Source organism: Spea bombifrons, chromosome 1 (assembly GCF_027358695.1).
Source record: "Spea bombifrons isolate aSpeBom1 chromosome 1, aSpeBom1.2.pri, whole genome shotgun sequence".
Classification (NCBI taxonomy): Eukaryota; Metazoa; Chordata; class Amphibia; order Anura; family Pelobatidae; genus Spea; species Spea bombifrons.
Window position 1 is genome coordinate 111,310,371 of NC_071087.1, and position 19,623 is coordinate 111,329,993.

At 39.6% G+C, this 19,623-nt stretch overlaps 1 protein-coding gene across 1 annotated transcript; it reads right to left on the bottom strand.

Annotated features, from left to right (window-relative positions):
* Positions 1-7,677: 7,677 nt before the first annotated feature.
* SELENOM (selenoprotein M) lies at positions 7,678-13,870 on the bottom strand. Its single transcript, XM_053468545.1, has 5 exons — positions 13,697-13,870; positions 13,465-13,500; positions 11,213-11,247; positions 10,503-10,581; positions 7,678-8,875 (listed from the first exon to the last, which is right to left on the bottom strand). The coding sequence occupies exons 1-5, from the start codon at positions 13,808-13,810 to the stop codon at positions 8,711-8,713; spliced, it is 429 nt and encodes a 142-aa protein (XP_053324520.1). The 5' UTR covers positions 13,811-13,870; the 3' UTR covers positions 7,678-8,710.
* Between the last annotated feature and the right edge of the window lie 5,753 nt (positions 13,871-19,623).

Genomic DNA, 19,623 nt, shown 5'->3' on the forward strand with positions numbered 1-19,623 from the left:
GACTGGTTTATTTGTTCTTTCAAAGCATAGTCTCTCATTTCACTATTTTATATTGTGCAGTTACACTTGCGTGAAGTTTTATTAACAAAATCACCAAACACCGGCGCAAGAAACTGAATACATATGACTTTCACAAAATCTCAATTTATATTGTGACCTTGTTATGCAGATTATGGCCTCAAAATGTACATTTCTGATAATGGCTTCCCATCATTACTAATAGCAAAATCTGGTACTCTGTCTTAGTCAGTTCACTTTTAAAAATATACATATATTATTTAATCTGTATTTTTTTGTAAACTAATTTTAGTAAAATATTGTTCCCTTCCTAAAGTAAGTTTTTCAGTGTAATTTAATACTTTACAGTGTCCATGACACTGCTGAGTCCAAAACTGGTCAAGGTTTCAAGCTAGTTTTTATTAATAAGGGCTGCTTGTCATCAAACTGATGTGAATCGCATTTTGCCATACCATACATTCATGGACGTTGGTACAATTAAGTTTAACGTTCTCATTAATGGGTGCAGTGTATTTTAATCAGGGTAAGTGCAGCTCAAACAAAACTTCTGTGGTGGCAAATATGAACAATTGGGCCCATCTAGTCTATTTATTCCCAATGGAAGACTTGGGTTTTAATCAGTCCTTGATCTTGTTTAAATTCTGATCAAAGGCTATTTTATATATCTACCACCTACATCTAAATCTATGACCCTCTAGTTTTAGACTGTGACCTCATAGTCTCGTCCTTTGGAATAAACTTCTCCTCTGTTCTTTGTTGAATCCATGTAAGTATTTTTAATGTTTCTATCACATCTCCTCTTTTCTCTTTTTTCCTCCAAGCCATACATATTGAGCTCCCTTAATCTGTCATAATTTCTATCCTGCAAACCATTTACCATTTTCGTGGCCCTCTGAACTCCAAAATGTCTACTCTCTAGAGATGGGGTCTCCATAACTGTACACAATACCCTAAGTGAGGTATGACTGGAGTTCTGTAAAGTGGCAGAATCACCTCCCTCTTCCTGCTACTAATGCCTTTTGCTATACACCACCAGCACCTTGCTTGTTTTTTGTGATGCTTTATTGCATTACCTGCTTATTGTTTAGCCCTAAAATAATTACTCGCAAGTCTCTCTCTTCTGTTGTCACTGACAGAACAGTGTCTCCAATGCTATATGCGGCTTTGGGATTTTTATGTCCCAAGTGCATTATTTTATACTTCTCAACATTAAATTGCAGCTGCCACATGCGAACATTTTAATTTACATCAATTAACCCAAAGATCTATATGTTAAATGGATTGCAAATTAAAAAGGAAATGTGCTCTTGTGCATGTAGTAAGATTTTTCTTTAGCATGTATAAATGTAAGTGCTTGCACACATTCGTATAATTAGTAAGTTCACTAAACTGAGTTTGTCAGAGAGATGAGGTCAAACAACTAGTCTCCCACATTACCTTTGCTCCATGCAGGACCAACTCAACCTTTTTTTGCAGTAGATGCTCACTGGAGTTTGCCCTTGATGATACAAAATGATATAAGGGATGTGAAATAAGACTGACATGGTATTGAAATTAATTGTTGTACGTTTCAAATAGAATGTGGACATCACTGCTCTAGCTGTATCTGGTTTCATTCAAGATCAGAATGTTGACATTTGTGTGCCTTTTTGTCTAGAAACGTAAAAATTTTAAATATCTTCAGTCCTACTGCAGGCTCCCTCTTTTTGCGAATAGACTTTACTATACCACAATACCAAGCCATGTGATGCATACAAAAAATATATTGTCACTGGATTGCAAGCAAGTGGGGAAAATACTTTGACCTATCTTACAAATTATTCATAGCATGAAGAATAATTACTTTTCTGGTCTAAAAAGCATATGGCAGATTCTGTTTAGTCATATTGTTCACTTGATCTTAACATTTTGCTATATTTTTTTAAGCAGGATCTATAGATGGCGTTTATATTTTTTAAATCTGACAGTTTGAAGCTGTTTAAGCTATATGTTTGATGTTAACTTCCCCATAACCACCAGCCAGGTGTAGTCCTACGGGAGGACAGTGAAGCAAAAACATAACATAATATGTAGCCCAATGTGTCCATGCAGGCCTAGTACCATATCATGAACATGGTCCTCTTCGATAAAGACTCACATTGAGACTACCTGACCTCTATGCTCTGAGGTGCTTCATTATATGCTCCAGTAACCAGACATGCAAACCTTTTTTAATGTGAAACCTACTCATTGACTAATATTTTGCCGTACCTTTTTTAAAAATAAATAAATAAAATATATATATATATTTATTTCATTGGTACAATATTAGGTTGCCATGCAAGATTTTTACCCTTAACATCACCTTTCAAAACTGGTTTCAGCAGTGCTACAGGATAAAGATTTACACCCTTTTTATGTTTCAAGACTTCTTGACGACAACACACACACCCACACCAAAATATATTTTCACTGCCAACCTTTCCTTCCTGGGTTTTATTGTCCTTTTAGAATATGCACTTGAACTTCAAGGTCCAGTTCAAGGTCAAATGTTTTGTCCACAACCCACGATACAACTGAACAAGTGTATGTGGGTATTTACATGTGTTGACATGCACCCTTGAACATTACCTTGTATTAATCCATGTGCATTGGAAATTCATCCATCCTTGATCATTTCTGTGACCGTTTTGATAACTGCTTCTGACTGTATACGTATGACTACTTGTTTCTATGTCTGTGGGTTTAAAAAAAAAAAAAACAGATGTGTTTTTATTCTGATGGCACAACATTGAGTGGGTGCTCTGATGACAATTCTCGTCAAGCTGGGAGTAAATCTTTTACTTCTGTCATGTACATGTTAGCCTTTTCACTGCTAGAAGGCTGTTTGCCACAATGCTTTGCTGGGCTGCTTACTAACATAAAACTGAGGGAGATGGTGCTCACAGTTCTACCTGATGGGAACAGAAAGCTTTGATTACTCTTCAGACACAGCTTTTGTTTACCAATATTTTTATACACCAGCGTGTGCTGTCATTTTAATAAAGGTTATATTAACTTACTTGTGTTCTCATTTTGTTTCATTTGCTTTGATGTTCCAATAACGGAGTTAGAAACTAAACTTTGTGCATATACCATAAGGTGCTGGTCTAGGATGGATACATGAGAATGCTGATTTAAATTATTTCCCATGAAAAGTCTTATATAAATCCTGCATCACATAAAGCATACCAACATTAGGATGTACTATTACATTCTATGAAAAATGACCCAAAAGGTTGCTAGGATGTAATACCTCCAAAGGATTTTGCATCAGCTAATCTGTGTGCAGTTTGGGCACCAGTTACACGTAACTGTTTGAATTCCGCATGCACTAATCTTGTGTATTCGTTTTTTTTCAAATGTAGCCAGGGGTGTTTTTATCCGTTAAATATTACACTATACAATCTGTGTATGTACTGTGCGTGTGCCTATCACTAATTGACAGCCTTGATATATATATATATAAGCAAATAATGTTGTGAGACATTGTAATTATTGGCACCCATTCAGTCAGTACTTTGTGCTACCTCCCTTTGCCAAGGTAACATCTGAGTGTTCTTTAACCTCATCGGGCGTTATAGGAGAATGCATGGCAAGGGATCTGAGACCATTCCTCGAAACAGAATCTTTCCAGATCCTTCAAGGTTGACGCTAGTGGACTCTCCAGTTCACTCCAAAGGTTTCCTGTGGCGTTTAAGTTGGGGGACTAGGATGCCCATGGTAATGTTTATGATCATTGTCCTGCTGGAAGATACAACCATGGCCCATTTTAAGTTTTCTGGCACAGAATGTCAGGTGCTTGTTTAATATATTGATATTTGATAGGATACATGGCATCAAGTCCGCCTCAAAACATAAGAGCCACTGCTGTAGGCATGAGGTACTTTACCATATGGCTACCTCTGTGTGCCCCAAACCCACCTTTTGTTTATTGCCAAAAAGCTCTCAGCCCAAAAACCTGACCCATTTGAAGACTTTTGAGTTCTTGTTTTTGGATGAGAGTAGAGGCTTTTTTTCTTGAAACCTTTCCAAACAGCTTGTGGTGATTTAGGTGACAGATTTTTGGAGACTTCCTGACCCCAAGACACAACTAACTTCTGCAATTCTCTAGCTGTGATCCTTGGACATTTTTTTGGCCATCCTCTTCAGGTGCGTTGAGACAATATAGACACACATCCTTCTCCAGGTTGATCTATAGCGTTTCCAGTTGACTAGAACTTCTTAACCCCTTAAGGACCAGGCTTATTTTTTCTTTTTGTACCCTTTGGGACCGAGGCTGTTTTAACACTTTTGTGGTGCTTTTGTTCAGCTGTCATTTTGTCCTCACCCATTTAGTGTACCCACACAAGTTATATATTTTTTTTCAGGACAAGATGGGGTTTCTTCAGATCATATCTTATTTACTATTTAAAAAATATTTTTAAAACATGGTGAAAATTTGAACCTTTTTATGATTTTTATTTGAAAAATCTTTTACTCGCTTACAAAAGAAAGTAAAAAAAAACTAGCTAAATAGATTCAATTTGTCCTGAGTTTAGAAATACCCAATGTTTTTATGTTTTTTTTGTAAGTTATAGGGCAATAAGTACAAGTAGCGTTTTATGATTTCCAAGCCTTTTTTCCCCCAAATCTGGTCATTCTGCCTCCATCTCCACTTTGGAACATCTTTGATGGGGATAAATTGTGTTAACAGGCTTCAAAACCATGAAAATGAAAATTTCAAATGGTGGTACTAAAGATGGGGTGGTGCTCCAGTAGGAGCGGATGGAAGTTTTTTTTTTTTTTTTTTTTTTTTTATATAATTCCCACTAGCATAGTTAATGCCCAGAATTTAAGAAATGCTGGCATGTGAATCAGGGTCAGGGCTAGCAGCACGGCACTGCTGGGCATAGATGTTGGATTGGACATTGTCTCCCAAGCCATCTTCTCCCCAAAAAATCTGTGCAAACTGCAATGGGGTAAATCCTGTAACATCAATATTGATGCAAGGAATTGCAGTAAAAGGAGGGATAGCTGGTTTATACCTAATAGGCGCTACCCACTCCTCGGGTGCACTGCCACTACTTGTGGCAGCGGAACCAGCAGCCAACGTAAAAATCTGACGCTGTCAGTGGCCTTAGAATCTGAGGCCAAAAATTCATACACTTCCTCAGCAGTATACATGTGCTGCATCATAAAATAACGAACCCTAGCCGGTAAAATATAAAAACAGCAAAAAGGTGCTGCTGCTATAGGATCAATCCCTAAGGCCTGAGCTACAGCAAAGGAGGGGTTCATGGTACCTAAAAATAATATAAAATTATATTAAATATAAAGTATAAAAAAAAATTGGATAAAAATAAAAGTGCACAAACAGCAAAAAAGTACTGATGTGCAATATCACTGCCTGTGCAAGTGATCAACTGTAAGGAAGGGGTTAAAAGAAGAGGTGCTCTTATAAGAGCCTTTGTGGTGAAAAATGTATATTTTATAATTTTTGGTAGAAGTGGAATACCTGCTTTAGAACACGATCTGTCTCTCTCCCTTGCTAAAAGCAAGTGATGAAGGGAGGCAGATCTTAACCCGGCAAAGGCTTATAAACATTGCCTTTGACTAGGCAAATCGAGATCACCCTCCTTTGGGCTTGGGGCGTCAATCACTGGATGCTGATGGCATCCAGCAACACCCCCCCGAGTGATGAAAGTGATTTATAATCGCTTCTGAGGCTATTGCCAGGAGAAGGGCAGCGCCATCTTGGAAGGTAAGTTAACCATGGCGGCGGCGGCCTGCTGCTAGAAGCTTTGTTTAAGAAACAATCGGAGGTCGTTTTTTCCATTCAGTTGGTGTTCTTGAAATGCCTTGATATCGGCGGCATGGCGGCGCCATATTTAAAAGACCTGCCGTCTTTTTTTTCTTCTTCTAATAAAAACGCTCCCGGGAGCGATATAACCGCTCCCCGACGGTTGTTCTCGCACAACCTGAGTGAAGAAAGCAATCTTTGTTTGTTTGCTTTCTGAACTGATTTAAACCCATGATGGTTCAGGACAGTCAAAGGTCATTCTCAGACAGTTTTTGCGTGGAGACCCAGAACCGTCATCGGCCGCTAAGGGGTTAATTATCGCCCGATGGTGCCATTTTCAATGCTTTTGCTATTTTCTTATGGCTACTTGCTATCTCATGAAGCTCAACAACCTTTTCTGCATTTGATGACAGGGAATTTGACCTATGCGTTACGTAATATTTATACCTCCAGGAAACAGGAAGTCATGGTTGAACAAATTTCCTGTTCCTTGTAACCCAGGTGTACTACCGTATATTCCGGCGTATAAGACGACTGGGCGTATAAGACGACCCCCAACTTTTACAGTCCAAATATAGAGTTTGGACTATACTCGCCGTATAAGACTACCCCTCTACCCAGCGTACAACAACCAGCCAATCACGGCAAGCGATGTACCTTACCGGTGATTTGCTGGTTGATTTGCTGACATATACATACATGCACTGCCCTTACACACACACATATATAATATATATATCTATATATATATCTACACATATGCCTGTCCATACATACACATTTATACACTGCCCTCACCACACACCCCTGCCTTTACACACACATGTATATGTATATGTATATGTATATATATATATATGCACACACACACGTATGTATATATTTATATATACACACACACGTGTGTGTGTGTGTATATATATATATATATATATATATATATACACACCAGTGTGTGTGTGTGTGTATATATATATATATATATGTATATATATATATATATATATATATATATATATTTCTCCCCCCTTTGTCCCTTTCTCCCCATCTCTTACCTTATCTTCTGTCTTCTTTCTTCCATCCAGTTGTGGGAGCCCGATGTCTGGCACTTCAGACCTCGGCTTCCCTGCTCTCTAATCACTACGCGCCGGCTATTGATGCCGGGCGCCGGGACATGACGTCATCCCTGCGCGCGACATCAATAGCCGGCGCCTAGTGATTAGAGAGCAGGGAAGCCGAGGTCTCAAGTGCCAGACCTCGGGCTTCCCTGCTCCCTCATCACTACGCGCCGGCAATTGATGCCGGGCGCCGGGACATGACGGCATCCCTGCGCTCGGGATCAATAGCCGGCGCGTAGTGATTAGAGAGATTGGTGGCTTCGTGGGAACCTCCGGCTTGGTAAGTACCCGGCGTATAAGACGACCCCCCAATTTTAAGAAAATTTTTGGGGGTTAAAAAGTCGTCTTATACGCCGGAATATACGGTAAATAATGTAAAAATTTCAATGGGAATATAGTCCAAATATATTTCTTATATGAATTCATAGGTCTGCCAATAATTGTGGCACCCATATACTTCACTTTTGTTTGTAAAGCTGTTGTGTTTACAATTGTTTGATATCCATGAGAGCCATGAGTATTTTTTTTAAGAAAAATCAAAAATAATTTTCACCGCATTCTTTGAACCCCCCCCCCAATCACATGAAGTTAGTTGGCCGTCTGAGACAAAGCAAAGCTTCTCCATGACATTCAGGAAGTTTGTCCTGTAGATCGTGTGTGAGTGTGTTTCAGTTTCTGATCAGTTAACCTTAAAAACCAACTTGAAGCCTAAATGCCCCACAGAACACTCAGAGGAATAGATTTTTGTTTATATCGTTTTATTGCATCTTTTTCATCAGGAACATTCTCCATTTGTGTACTGCTGGAACCTGACACTACCTCATCATCTAGACTGTTTACATCAGTTCTCAGCTTGGAAGCTTTACAGCTGAGGACATCATTCATGTCCTGGTAGACGAGGCAGGCCAGATGGAGAAGTTTGCAATAGCTGTGCACGTAACAAGGTATCAGTAGTCCATCCAACGGTAAGTTACCTATACTCAAAAGTTGGGTATAAAAATCAGCAGCCCAAACAAAATATTTGTACCAATTCAATGTCATAACAGGCTAAGACCAGCTGGTGGCCTACCAACACAATTTCACAAACAGACCTTGTTGGCTAATGTCCCAAGTCGGCGCATTACTAACTTGGCTGGCTGTATTGTGATGCAGTGTTTAGTTGTACGTCTGCTCTTTTTTATGTAATTAAAAATAACATGCATTCATGAATCTAATATTTTTTGTCTGCAGGATTAAGCAATGAAAAATATCCAACCATTTTTGCAATGTTTGTGGTGTGTGTGTGTATACACACACACACACACACAATTGGTCTGGTTACATTGTGCGGGTCTTAAAAGATTAAGAATTTGTAACCAAGGAATGGACAGATCACAGGTTCCCATTGTAAAATGTAAATTTGGTGTTTCCCTGTTCTTGTGCACTCAAAACATGGCTCATTGGAATGTGCTAGTGACAATTATACACGCTTTAAGTGTCAGGTATTTAACGATAAGCCACTCTGCAAATAGGTATTCTGTGCAATAAACACAATTTAAAATATATATTTTTTAAAAAAAGACGAACTGTACCTGAGGAATGTCAAAACAGTGGCTGGAAAATGCAGATTGACAGTGTTACAATAACCCTGTTTTAGGCCAGTTTGTGAGTGAATTGGTACAAATCAATTTATCATAGGCTCTGATTTCCCCCCAGTAATCTCTTCTAACCTTTTCAGTAAAATAAGAACTTGCATTTTAACTTAGCCCCTATAGCAGATAAGACGCTAACTGCATTACAGGTCATCTTTGGCTCCTTCCTCTTGTGTCTTTGCGATCCGTGCTGGTGCCATCTGGAACTCAGGTGGTACCGGGGCGTCCCTGCTCTCCTTCTTGTAAAATCCTAGGTCTTTTAATAGCTGGTTAATCTCGTCTCTCTTCATTTCACTGAGTGGAATGCGCTGTAATGAGAAATATATAGCAATGGTTAAATTGTAACTCCTAACCAATTTCATATCCGGAGTTCCCATTTTTTATGTTTCTACTTTCAATTTTTATGAAAACATGGGCTTTTCTTTTTTGTTTATGTACATAAAATGTCTTAGTAGCATCTGGGCTCTAGATTTGTAAAAGTTTACATTCAGTAACCTGATTATTGCATTGTAAAGCTCAAAAGAGATTTGTGGCTAATGATGTAATATGTTCTTATAACACACAATGCTGTAAGATTTGACATTTTAAGAATTCCGGATTAGGTATCTGCTTGCTCTGAAATTATGCTCACTGATCTCTATATTACCTTGGAGAGATAACTGCTCTCTCTAACATTATATTTAACCCTACAAGTCAGCTGTCATCATAGCACACATGCCAATCCAGGCTTAATATATCGACAGAAGTAAACAAGGCATATTCCATCTCCAGGGAAAATGAACAGCATATGCAATTACACTCACAAACAATATAATGTCTGTTTTCTTGTGCGGACCCATGCATGGGGTTGGCCCAATGAAAGGTATCGACTCTAAGACTCCACCTGCTCAAGTGGTAATTGTGTTCTAATTATACAAAAAACTATTAATAAAATTAAGACTAAACTGGGTCATTTTTGTGTTAAAACTTTCATCATTGCATGGGTAATGCCACAACTATGACACAGCCTGGAGTCTTGGCAGCCTTTCCCACAATTTTGGCTCCTAAAATAAGTGAATGCACTCAAACCTCACAGGATGAACGCCGCCCCCCCTTCTGCTTGTGTGATCATGGTGCGTATGCCAGGTATGGATATTTACTCTCAAACATAGTCCCAGTCAGTGGCCAAGTTTCCCTTAAATGTCTGAACACAGGTGGTGATTTGGCTTCTAAAACGGGTCCTGTTGTTTAGACATTTAAAACCAGCACTGCGTTGGTGTACCTGGATTCCGGCTTCCCAGTACGAATCTGACGCGTGAAGTTATTATAGGAAAAGTAAACAGCTTTTTCTGCACTAGTGCTGGTATACGTGTAGCTGGCAGGGCAAAGACTAGCTGTCCAGAAGGGCTAGTGGTAGATGGGGCAGTGAGATAAAATCGAAAATAATTATTTAGTGTTACTTATGCCAGATTAGCCATTTTAAGATGAAGACTAATCAATTTCACCTTCTGAGGATGGTCTCCCATGGGTACCCTTTGGAGTATGTATAATTCATACAACGGCAGATTTAAATTAATTCATTGTATGGCTTCAGTAATGCCTTGCAACTACACTGGGCCTGAACAGCCATGGAAATCACTGAAATGATTTCCCATGTACAGAGCTTACCTGCCAGCTCAACATAACTGCAACAATGGTGAGAACCAACAGTGTTTGCCGTGTCAAATTGTAGCAGGGATATTATCAAGGTAGCATCAGAAAGGTAGTAAGAAACAGAAACCCAGATTGATGATCAATATTTCACACATCTGAGGACAGTAATTGTTCATAGAAACAACGATTGTAGGGAAGACAAGGTGTTTACAGAGATGACTAGGCAAACATCACTTCTCTTACACCGATTGTAGGGAAGACAAGGTGTTTACAGAGATGACTAGGCAAACATCCTTCTCTTACCTCCAGCTCTTTGTATTGGGCGGTAAGTAGTACAAGTTCGGGATCTGCTCCTGGGATATGCTTCATTTCCAGATTGTGACTGTGAAAAACACGCAGGTCAAGGACCAAATGAAGATAAGATTCCTGTTCCTTACGTGATTTAACCGCTTAAATAAGCAGTTATTTCCAATACCCATAATCGGTTTTAATGAAGCAGTACTGTCTCCTGTCATTCTCTTCCTCACATGAACTTTATAATCTAATGGATGAGATTGATAATAATCACTGTCATTACAGCAGCACTTCTTTTCTGTTCAATATTAAGTAGTTCTATGTTGCTATTCTCCCACGCTATTGGAACATGCTTGTTTGTGCACACGTTTCATTCTGTATTTCACATCAACTCAAGAAATGGGTGAAGGAAGCAGTGGGTGTTCCTTTTGAGAGCAACCAGACAGTTCGTGTTAACACACCACATCAGAAAGTATAACACAGTTGAAGGTGGTGGGATTTAATAACACCCTAAGGGCTACAGTATCATATACATACCATATGGATTTTCTGCCCTTACTAGGTAATGCAGTTTGTCAGTATTCTAGTCAGAGATTCAAGTCCTACCAGAAACATCTGTAACTCTCAAAATACTCTGGCAGCTAATACTTCTGAAGCAGACCCAGGGCCACCCAAGTCCTATCTGTGTGCCACCAGGTTCCCAGATGTTTAAAGGATACTAAAGAGGGATGTCCTCCGTGACGAAAGCCTTCACCTGGAACACAGAACAATACACCGGTTTATACATCACAAAAAACAGAGACCTTGTGAAACTATGCAATTTCATTGGAAAATAGAATTTGATGGCACATAGCAATTCAGTAATGAGTCATTGGGTTATTCTTATTTTCAGGATAGCCGTATGCCTGTTCCATGCATGTTTAAATTCCCTCTACCACTTCTGCTAGGAGGCTGTTTCACTTACGTACGACAACCTCGGTAAAGTACAATTGAAAAGCGATATTAGAACATGGTCCCAGATATCTATGCTGTTTGTATGCGGTACAAAATGTGAAAATGAGAACCACCTTCCCTGTCGCACACCCACCCACGCAATTCTATAGAGTCAACCATTATTTCTCTTCGCTGAGCCCATCAGTACTAAAGTGGCTCTTAATGTCCATATTTCTTTTTCTGAACACCTGTGCTATTTTTATCTTGCTTTTTTTTCACAGGCATACGGCTGATAGAATATGCAGGAAACCTTGAATATTTAATAGTGCCTGATATTTGCGCTAGTTCTTTTTACTGGAATGTTATTCTGCGGTTTACAACTGTAGGTTATTGGATTCTAGAAACATGCGGAAATATTGTTAATGGATTGTAGTGATAGAGGTTATTCTGGACTATTTTCTGCAGGTTCAAAACTTTGCTAATCTCATTAATATTTTATTCATTGTCCCTTGCAACAAATACAAAAATTTTCAAATCTCCTAATGCACATCATGCTTCATGAGAACTAAAGATGTCACCTAAATATGGCCATTCAACTGTGACTACGATTGACGAAGGTTTAAGGCTGTTGTATAAAGACAGCAGATATATAATGGACATTTATAGGACAGTAACAGCTGGATATTTGTATCTGACCATCTCCATTACGCAGTTCTCTAGTGCCAAGATTACTACAAGTCTGATATCCATCCTGGGTGTGACCAGCTTGTTGCCAACATGGGACTCTAAACAAGTACAGAGTGTGCCAAATACGCCAAATCTACTTTGCATTTGGACACGTGTCCTTTGTTCATAGACTTCCATATATCACAAGCCTCTGTCTGGTTTCCTACACTTCGTTACAGAATTTGATGGCGCTATATAAAACAATAAATAATAATAATAAGACTGCAAATATTTTGAGCTGATTTATGGATTTATTTGGCCAAGCACTATAACACTGTGGTTGTGCCAGGACAGCCTGATCATTTGAGAAGAATAAAGAACTTTAAACGCTGATCTTCCTGAACTGTATTTGCTCAAAGAGACCACGAGGTCTATTTACTAAAGGAGGGTTGTTAGAAGTGTTGTGATTTTTAATTTGCCAACGCTGGCAAGTTCCTCCAGCAAAAAGGGTTGAGCTGGTCCATATGGTACATAATTCAATGTGTAAGGGGACTTTGAAGAACTCTGCATTTAAATATACATTATACAGGGTCAGCCACCCTCGTCTTACAGGAGGAGCTCACTAGGGTTGGACCTTCATAATGTATAGTTAAATCCACTACTCTCCCGACAACTTCCTTTTTAGCGAATAAACCTCAATGTTATAGAATGATTGGGCAGTGAAGTTCTCCAAATCGTTGCTAGGGTCCCTTGATATGACCCCTAGCAGTAGACTTGTGCCCACCTGTATGCCAACATGCAAAATGTTCTTACCAGATGGTTATGCAGCAGTGCAAATGCTGTCAGACTTTTGTAAACAATATCACCGTTATAACTTATTTAGAAATTGTCAACATAATTTGATAATAATAATAATAATAGCTAATGACGCAACTAGGGGTGCCAGCTGTCCAGGCTAGGAAACACCTTGTATGTTATTGCCCATGACCTCAGGCCTTTTTCTAAGAGGGCCAGTGTCACGGCAACCAAATGTTAATTTAGTTGTTTAATGTAACAGTATGTATGTTCATAAAACTCTTACTATTGTTTTAATAATTGTACGGCAAGAACCACCAGCCAAAATGGCTATATGCCAGCTTTGTTATGAGTTTATAAGGCAGTATTGTGTGTGTATGTGTTCCCAATTCTAGCATATGTTCCCTTTGAGTAAGTGAGCTGCCCAATCCTTCCCAATCCCCTTTCATCTATACACATGCTTCCCCCATACATGTACATGACACATGTGTATAGACGCAGCCTTTCCATACGACTCGTTTGCTGGAGCCGATTGGGACGGGTGAGTTTGTGTGATAAGCAGAGTGCTTTCTCTTACCTCTTTCAGCCTGTTCAGCTGTCATCCCCCACATGACTGTGAAAAGCAAAAAGGAGAACGATCAGCCATCTGCTCCTAAGAATTAACATCTTTAGCAGACTGGTTTATATACTCCAAACAATACAAAATAAGCCCACCCATAGATCATTTTAAACGCATCCCTCCCGACCACCCAAAGACATAGAAATCCCGGCACCGGAGGCACACGGAGTAAACACGCTGCGATCCTCACCTCAACTTTGCCTCTTGAGATATTTTCCAACTTCTTCCAATCGATCTGGAATCCCAGCAGGGGCTGCAGGAGGCCTAACAGCAGCAGCAGCGGCGGCAGCGGCGGGAAGCGCATCTCCACAGCTGTGCGTGAGACGCGGCAGACGGCTCACAAATGGTGTCAGCGCTCGCTGTGTGCCACGTCAGTGGGGAGTGGGGAGTGGGGAGTGAGGAGGGGAGACTCAGAGGAGGGACACAAGGAGGGGTAACAAAACTCGCCGTACGCTCCAGAGAATTAAATGTGTTCCATGGGTTACATGTTACTGTAAGCTATACAAACGTGATTAAAGGAGGTTAAAGAGATTGAAGATTGTCTGTCTCTCTATCTATATTTCTATCTGTCTATATATGTTCGTCTGTCTATATTTCTGCCTTTCTATCTACATATCCGTCTATAAATCCATCTCTCACTCTTGCATTGGTTGTCTAAATGTTCCCGGTTTCAACGAATTTTTCCACTTTTATCCATGTGGTTATCCATGTGGTAAGAGAAACATTTAATTATCGTATTTGCTCAATTAAAAGGCGACCCTTTCGTACAGACTTCTAGCCTCTTGGAAAAGCCAGCATGGATTTTCCACAGAATGGGGCGACAGAGCATTGGCCCACCCTGCTCTCCAATTGCTCCACCCCAGGGGCCCATATGTATGATCTGCATAGCACCTGTACCCAAATGGCACGTTAATCATCTCCCTAGGGTTTACAGCCTCACAACGTGAATGCATATGATAGCTGCATGGCCCCTTTAAATCTTTGCTGTTTTTCTTCTTCATCCCAAGCTATTTTTTCCACACAGGAGGTATAATATTGGTGGTTCATTAATTTATACTTAAATTATCGGTGTTCAAATCCAGCCTATTCGGAATCTAGTTGGGGTTTTCCTGTATTGAACGTTTTTTGTAATGCAGTTCACAAGTGGTTAACTGTGCTGGTAACCCATCACGGGAGAAATAGCCAATGTTGGACAGCCTGCGGTGATCAGATCAGGACAGGGGATTTAGTATAGCTGCTTTATAATAGGTCAGAGAACATGCTCCGTAGTGCAGACTCCCACGTGATTCTAGAAAACAGCGTAAAGACAGAGGAAATAGGTCAAAATATGTCCATAGTTTATCATATTAATCAAGGTGGGAGGAGAGATGGTAAAGAGCCCATGCAGGCTTCCAGAGTAAAATGCCATATTTTCAAGGGAATTATATTTAAAAATTGCTTTGTTTTTAGTACCCATATTGCAATAAGGATAAGCAAAGTCTTTGGGTTTATTAACCGAAGCAGGAATTGGAAGCATAATCCAAGTTTTGGTTTTGTTTCCGTAAATACACAATGCATTATAAAAAGACCATCCTTGGATAATTTCTCTGTAAGAAACAGAACAGTAAAGGAATTTCACTGATTAAATACATAGGACCTTTTGTTGTTCTCGGAGCAGAAGCTCATTTAGGTTGGCCCTTCATAATATAAATTGAATTCACAAAGAAGGCTGTCCATCTCTCTTGCCAACACTCTCTTTAGTGAACAAGCCCCATTGGTTTGCATTCTCTTGTACTGGATAATCGGTTAATTATTGTGTACTGCAGACATAAATAGTGGTTCAAAAATAAAATTATAATTGTTGCTCATGGTGTAAGTGATCAACTCATATATTATAGTGATTGACCTGTGGCCAAGACATAGTATGTCCAGCGCACAAATTAGATACCACACAGCTGACCCCACGCTGTCTCTTCACTGAAGATACTTGGCGGCATATCCTACAGTAGTGCCCAGAATCTGGACATCATAATCTTTATTCTACATAGGAATACGGTTGTGCAAGCAATGAGGTTGCTTAATGCATATCCAATGCATTTTTAAATTCCCTCACTGAATTAGTCTCTACTACCACCTGCTGGGTGGCTGTTCCATTTACCTACCACCCTCACAGTAAAATCAAACTTCTCTACATTACATCTAAGCTGTACCCCATATAGTTATAGTTTCTGAACTTTTCTCTCGTTCTAACGTTTCTCCTCTATTGAAATAAACTTCCCTCCTATACTTTAAGTATTATCTCTCCTTCTCTTCTTTCCCCCAGGCCGTACATATTGAGATCACATAGTCTTTCCTGATAACTTTTATCCTTCAGACCATTTACCATTGCAGTAGCCTTTCTCGGAACTGCCTCCAATCTGTCAATATCCTTTTTGGACTTGAGGTCTCTAGAACTGTACACAATACTCTTACAACAGAAGAGGGGGGCTATAATAATAATAATTATTATTGAGGACTCAAAGGTAAGCAGGCAATGCAATAAAGCATCGGCAAAAGAAAGGGTGCTAGGTTGTATAGTGGGAGGCATTAATAGTAGAAAGAAATAAGTGGTTATGCCACTTTACAGATCTCGTTATCACCTTTGAATAAATGTAGATCCTTTCTCTGCTACAATATGAAGGAAATCATTAACCCTGACTTCCTAACTAACAATACATACAGTAATAGGGATTAAAATGGGCCCTGGCACCTTAAGACTAGCAGCCAATAACTGATATACGGCAGGCTGCTGCACAGTTGGGATTGACTGCAATAAAGGTACGTTGGAAGTTCCATTGTGCACCGGCACACCGGGCATTTTGTTGTGTGACTGATGGCCAGCCAATGTCTAAATACATGTCTCCATAGCCAACCGAGCCTCTTTGAGGAGTTATAGAAAGGGTGTCCATTTCCATCCGAAATTTCAAGATGTGTTTCTGGTTGATAAATACAGGTATTGTAAAAATAAGAGACCAAGTGATTCTTTGATGGCATGGAACCCTAGATTATCTGCACTTGGACAGAGATATATAAACATGGCATTATTATTGTTGTCAAATGCCGACCCATATTCTGCACTAAAAGAGTGTGAAAGCTTCTCAAGAGTTTTACACTGTTGGTTTGACACATATGAAACGCCATCTGTGAACACCCCTGCTAGATGGCCCTGGACATAGCAATAAATGCAGAAATACAATTCATACATACAAGACAAGAATTGACAGACTAAGACAAATCGATACATTAGGTGGAGAGAGCCCTGCTTGGAAGCTCAATCTTGAGGATTGCAACAATGTACACGTGATTCAATAACAATACCCCGTGTTTAGCACATCAATAAACATATGTTGGGGTGTGTGGCAAGATGTGTGGAAGAGCAGGCAACGGTTGAAGTACGCAGGGCTGGAGGTGTTACCACATGCCCATCTTATCCAAAGAACCACCTCCAGGCTCATCTTCAGAGCTTCTCAAGGAGGCCACATGCGGTCTGCAGTGGAGGTCTGTGTTGGAAAAGCACACACCTCAGTTGATTTTACTGCTCTCTGGGCCAGTCAGAGTAAATCAGAGGATCTCGCTGACTGGCTGAAGATCCCCACTGCCCACAAAAACTGGAAAGCGGGGCAGTGCACAAAAATTGTGATTGTCCTACAAAAACAATTGGGAGGTATGCTATGAAGTTCTTTCTGTGTTAAGTAGGCAAGTTCATGTAGGGAAGGATGTAAATAACCAATAAATAACCACACAAATTATTAATCGGTTAAATAAATAACTCAAACTGAATGAGCTGAATACAGTTAACACGTATATATTACCCTCTACCATTAAGTGCAAGGTCAAAATGTTTAAATATGTCAGCCTTAACTCTGTCAGACCTGAAAGTTAAGTTCTGCGAAAGGCAGTTTAGACAAGACAAGGGGAGAAGGACATCCGAAACCAAAGGTGTAGAGCTGGAATACATAGTGTAATTTGATCACAATAATAATATACTCAGCTAAATTAAAAATATGTATTTTAAAAACCTATTAAATGTGTCCGTTAAGGTTAGTTTATATTTTGCAAAACTAAGGTACATAATGTATCTGGAATAATATTATATAGCAGATAATTTATTCTTTTTTATGGTGAGAGGTTTGGTAGATATTGACAAGTGAAATGATGTATCAGAAAAACGTTTTGAAAATGTTACAAGACACTATGGTCATATTTATGAAAGAAAACCGTGGTGACCAAAGGATCGCCACAGAAACCAATACTTCTGCTAGCTTCAGATTTCAGCATGTTGGCCCAGGATTGCTTAAAGTTTGCCTTGATAAACATGGTACAATATGTTCAAAAATTATTAGTGACATCAACCGCACCTTAAATGCAAATAATCAATTGTCCAGTGGAACAGTTCATTTTCATATGAAGTCATATTGGTAGAATTAACTGCCTTCATTGTGCCCACAGCAGTCCTGTCAGGGACAAAGTTTGTTCTGATAAGGAACATTTGCATTTAAAATAGAATATTTCATGCAACGTACTGATATATACATTGATATATACATTGGAATCCACAGAGATTTTTCTGGATGGGCTAAAGTTAAAGCTATAATCAGCTCCAGCGCTGGCTCCGCAAACACTGTAGTGGGGTCTCCTTGGACCTCCTGTGAGCATGCACCAAAAGCACTCCCGTTTCCCTGCAACTGATTGGCTAGCAGTGGCAAGGATTGACAGACAATGGAGGGGGAAGGGAGCTGCAGCTTCTTCCTAAGGTAATTGTTTTTAAATTTTATAGAATGCATATTAAAGTCCTAATAAAGACATTAAACTGTCTCTTTACAATTGCTTTACAGTTCCCATTTCTCATGTATACATATGTGTCTTAGTGGCAAGTTCACCATAAAAACTTAGTTATTAGAGTATCGTTAGATTTGGTCACATGACATCACAGCAGCCGTGCCTTCCAGCAGAGCTTGGTAATGTCACCATCTGCGGGAATCTGTGTGGAAATGTCAGGAAAGAAAAGGGGTGAGCAGGGGGTATTGCAAGTAGTAGCTATTCAAAATGATAGCAGTATACGGAGAGGTATTTTCCACTACAGCAAAAAATATGAGGAATTTCATTTAAAAGTAGAGTAAAAACCTTCAACATTTTATGCCCCCCATGTTTCACATTTGCTCGAGTGTGAGATCCATGTTAACCATTATCACAAGTGGAAGTATTCACACTGTCACAGTCAAAACAGATGTAAGTGTGTGTGTATGTACTCATAAGTAACAATGTTATGTTCCTTCATGACCAGTGAAGAGCTATAAAGTATGGCGGTTATGGACAAACAAAATCAATTGTTGGTTTGTTGAATTCCATCCCATCTACCATAACAGAATTTAAATTGATGAGCTGTTTAGGGTTATGTTAGGTTGAGGGAAAGAGATAATCCGTTCCCAGGTTTACTGGGAAAACAGTAACTAATAACATTTATTCCTCAAGCTTTGTTCTTAACATTTACACCACTCCCCATAGAAAAAGTGCCAATAGTTATCTATAAAGAAGTGATGCTAGGCATAAAGGCGTGCCTAATGCTTCCATGTCTTTATATGATGTGTGTATTCCATCTTAGGGCTATGGACACGCTATTCTTACAGTTCTGCTCTCGGATGGTGTATGCACAGCTGGTGTCTTCCATTAGCCGAAATCACTTTGGTAAAGAATGCTGTCATTTGTGGCATTTAACCCTATTGCAGCATTGATTGCACTACCGCAGCCTACGATTGACCTTGTGGAAGTGTTACATGTGCACCTCTCATAAAACAAATGCCATTTTCACAAAAGTTCCAGGAGAGGGCAGATAACGTTAAATATGCTCCCTGTCACAGACACAGCCTTTTCCGACACTTTGCAAGGTATGACTTTATATCACTCTGCTTTGCATAGTGTTGCTTCTGAAGGTTATCTGCCTGCTGGCTGATTCGGACAATAGAGTGACTACTTCAGCAAGCTATTATGCTTAAGGGCTGGCATTTTGTGAGCGGTCACAAAAACACTCTGGATTGTTGAATACAAATCAATTTCCTTATTTTGTCTCTTCCTGTGCCAGTCTCCGCCTTTAGCTTGTAA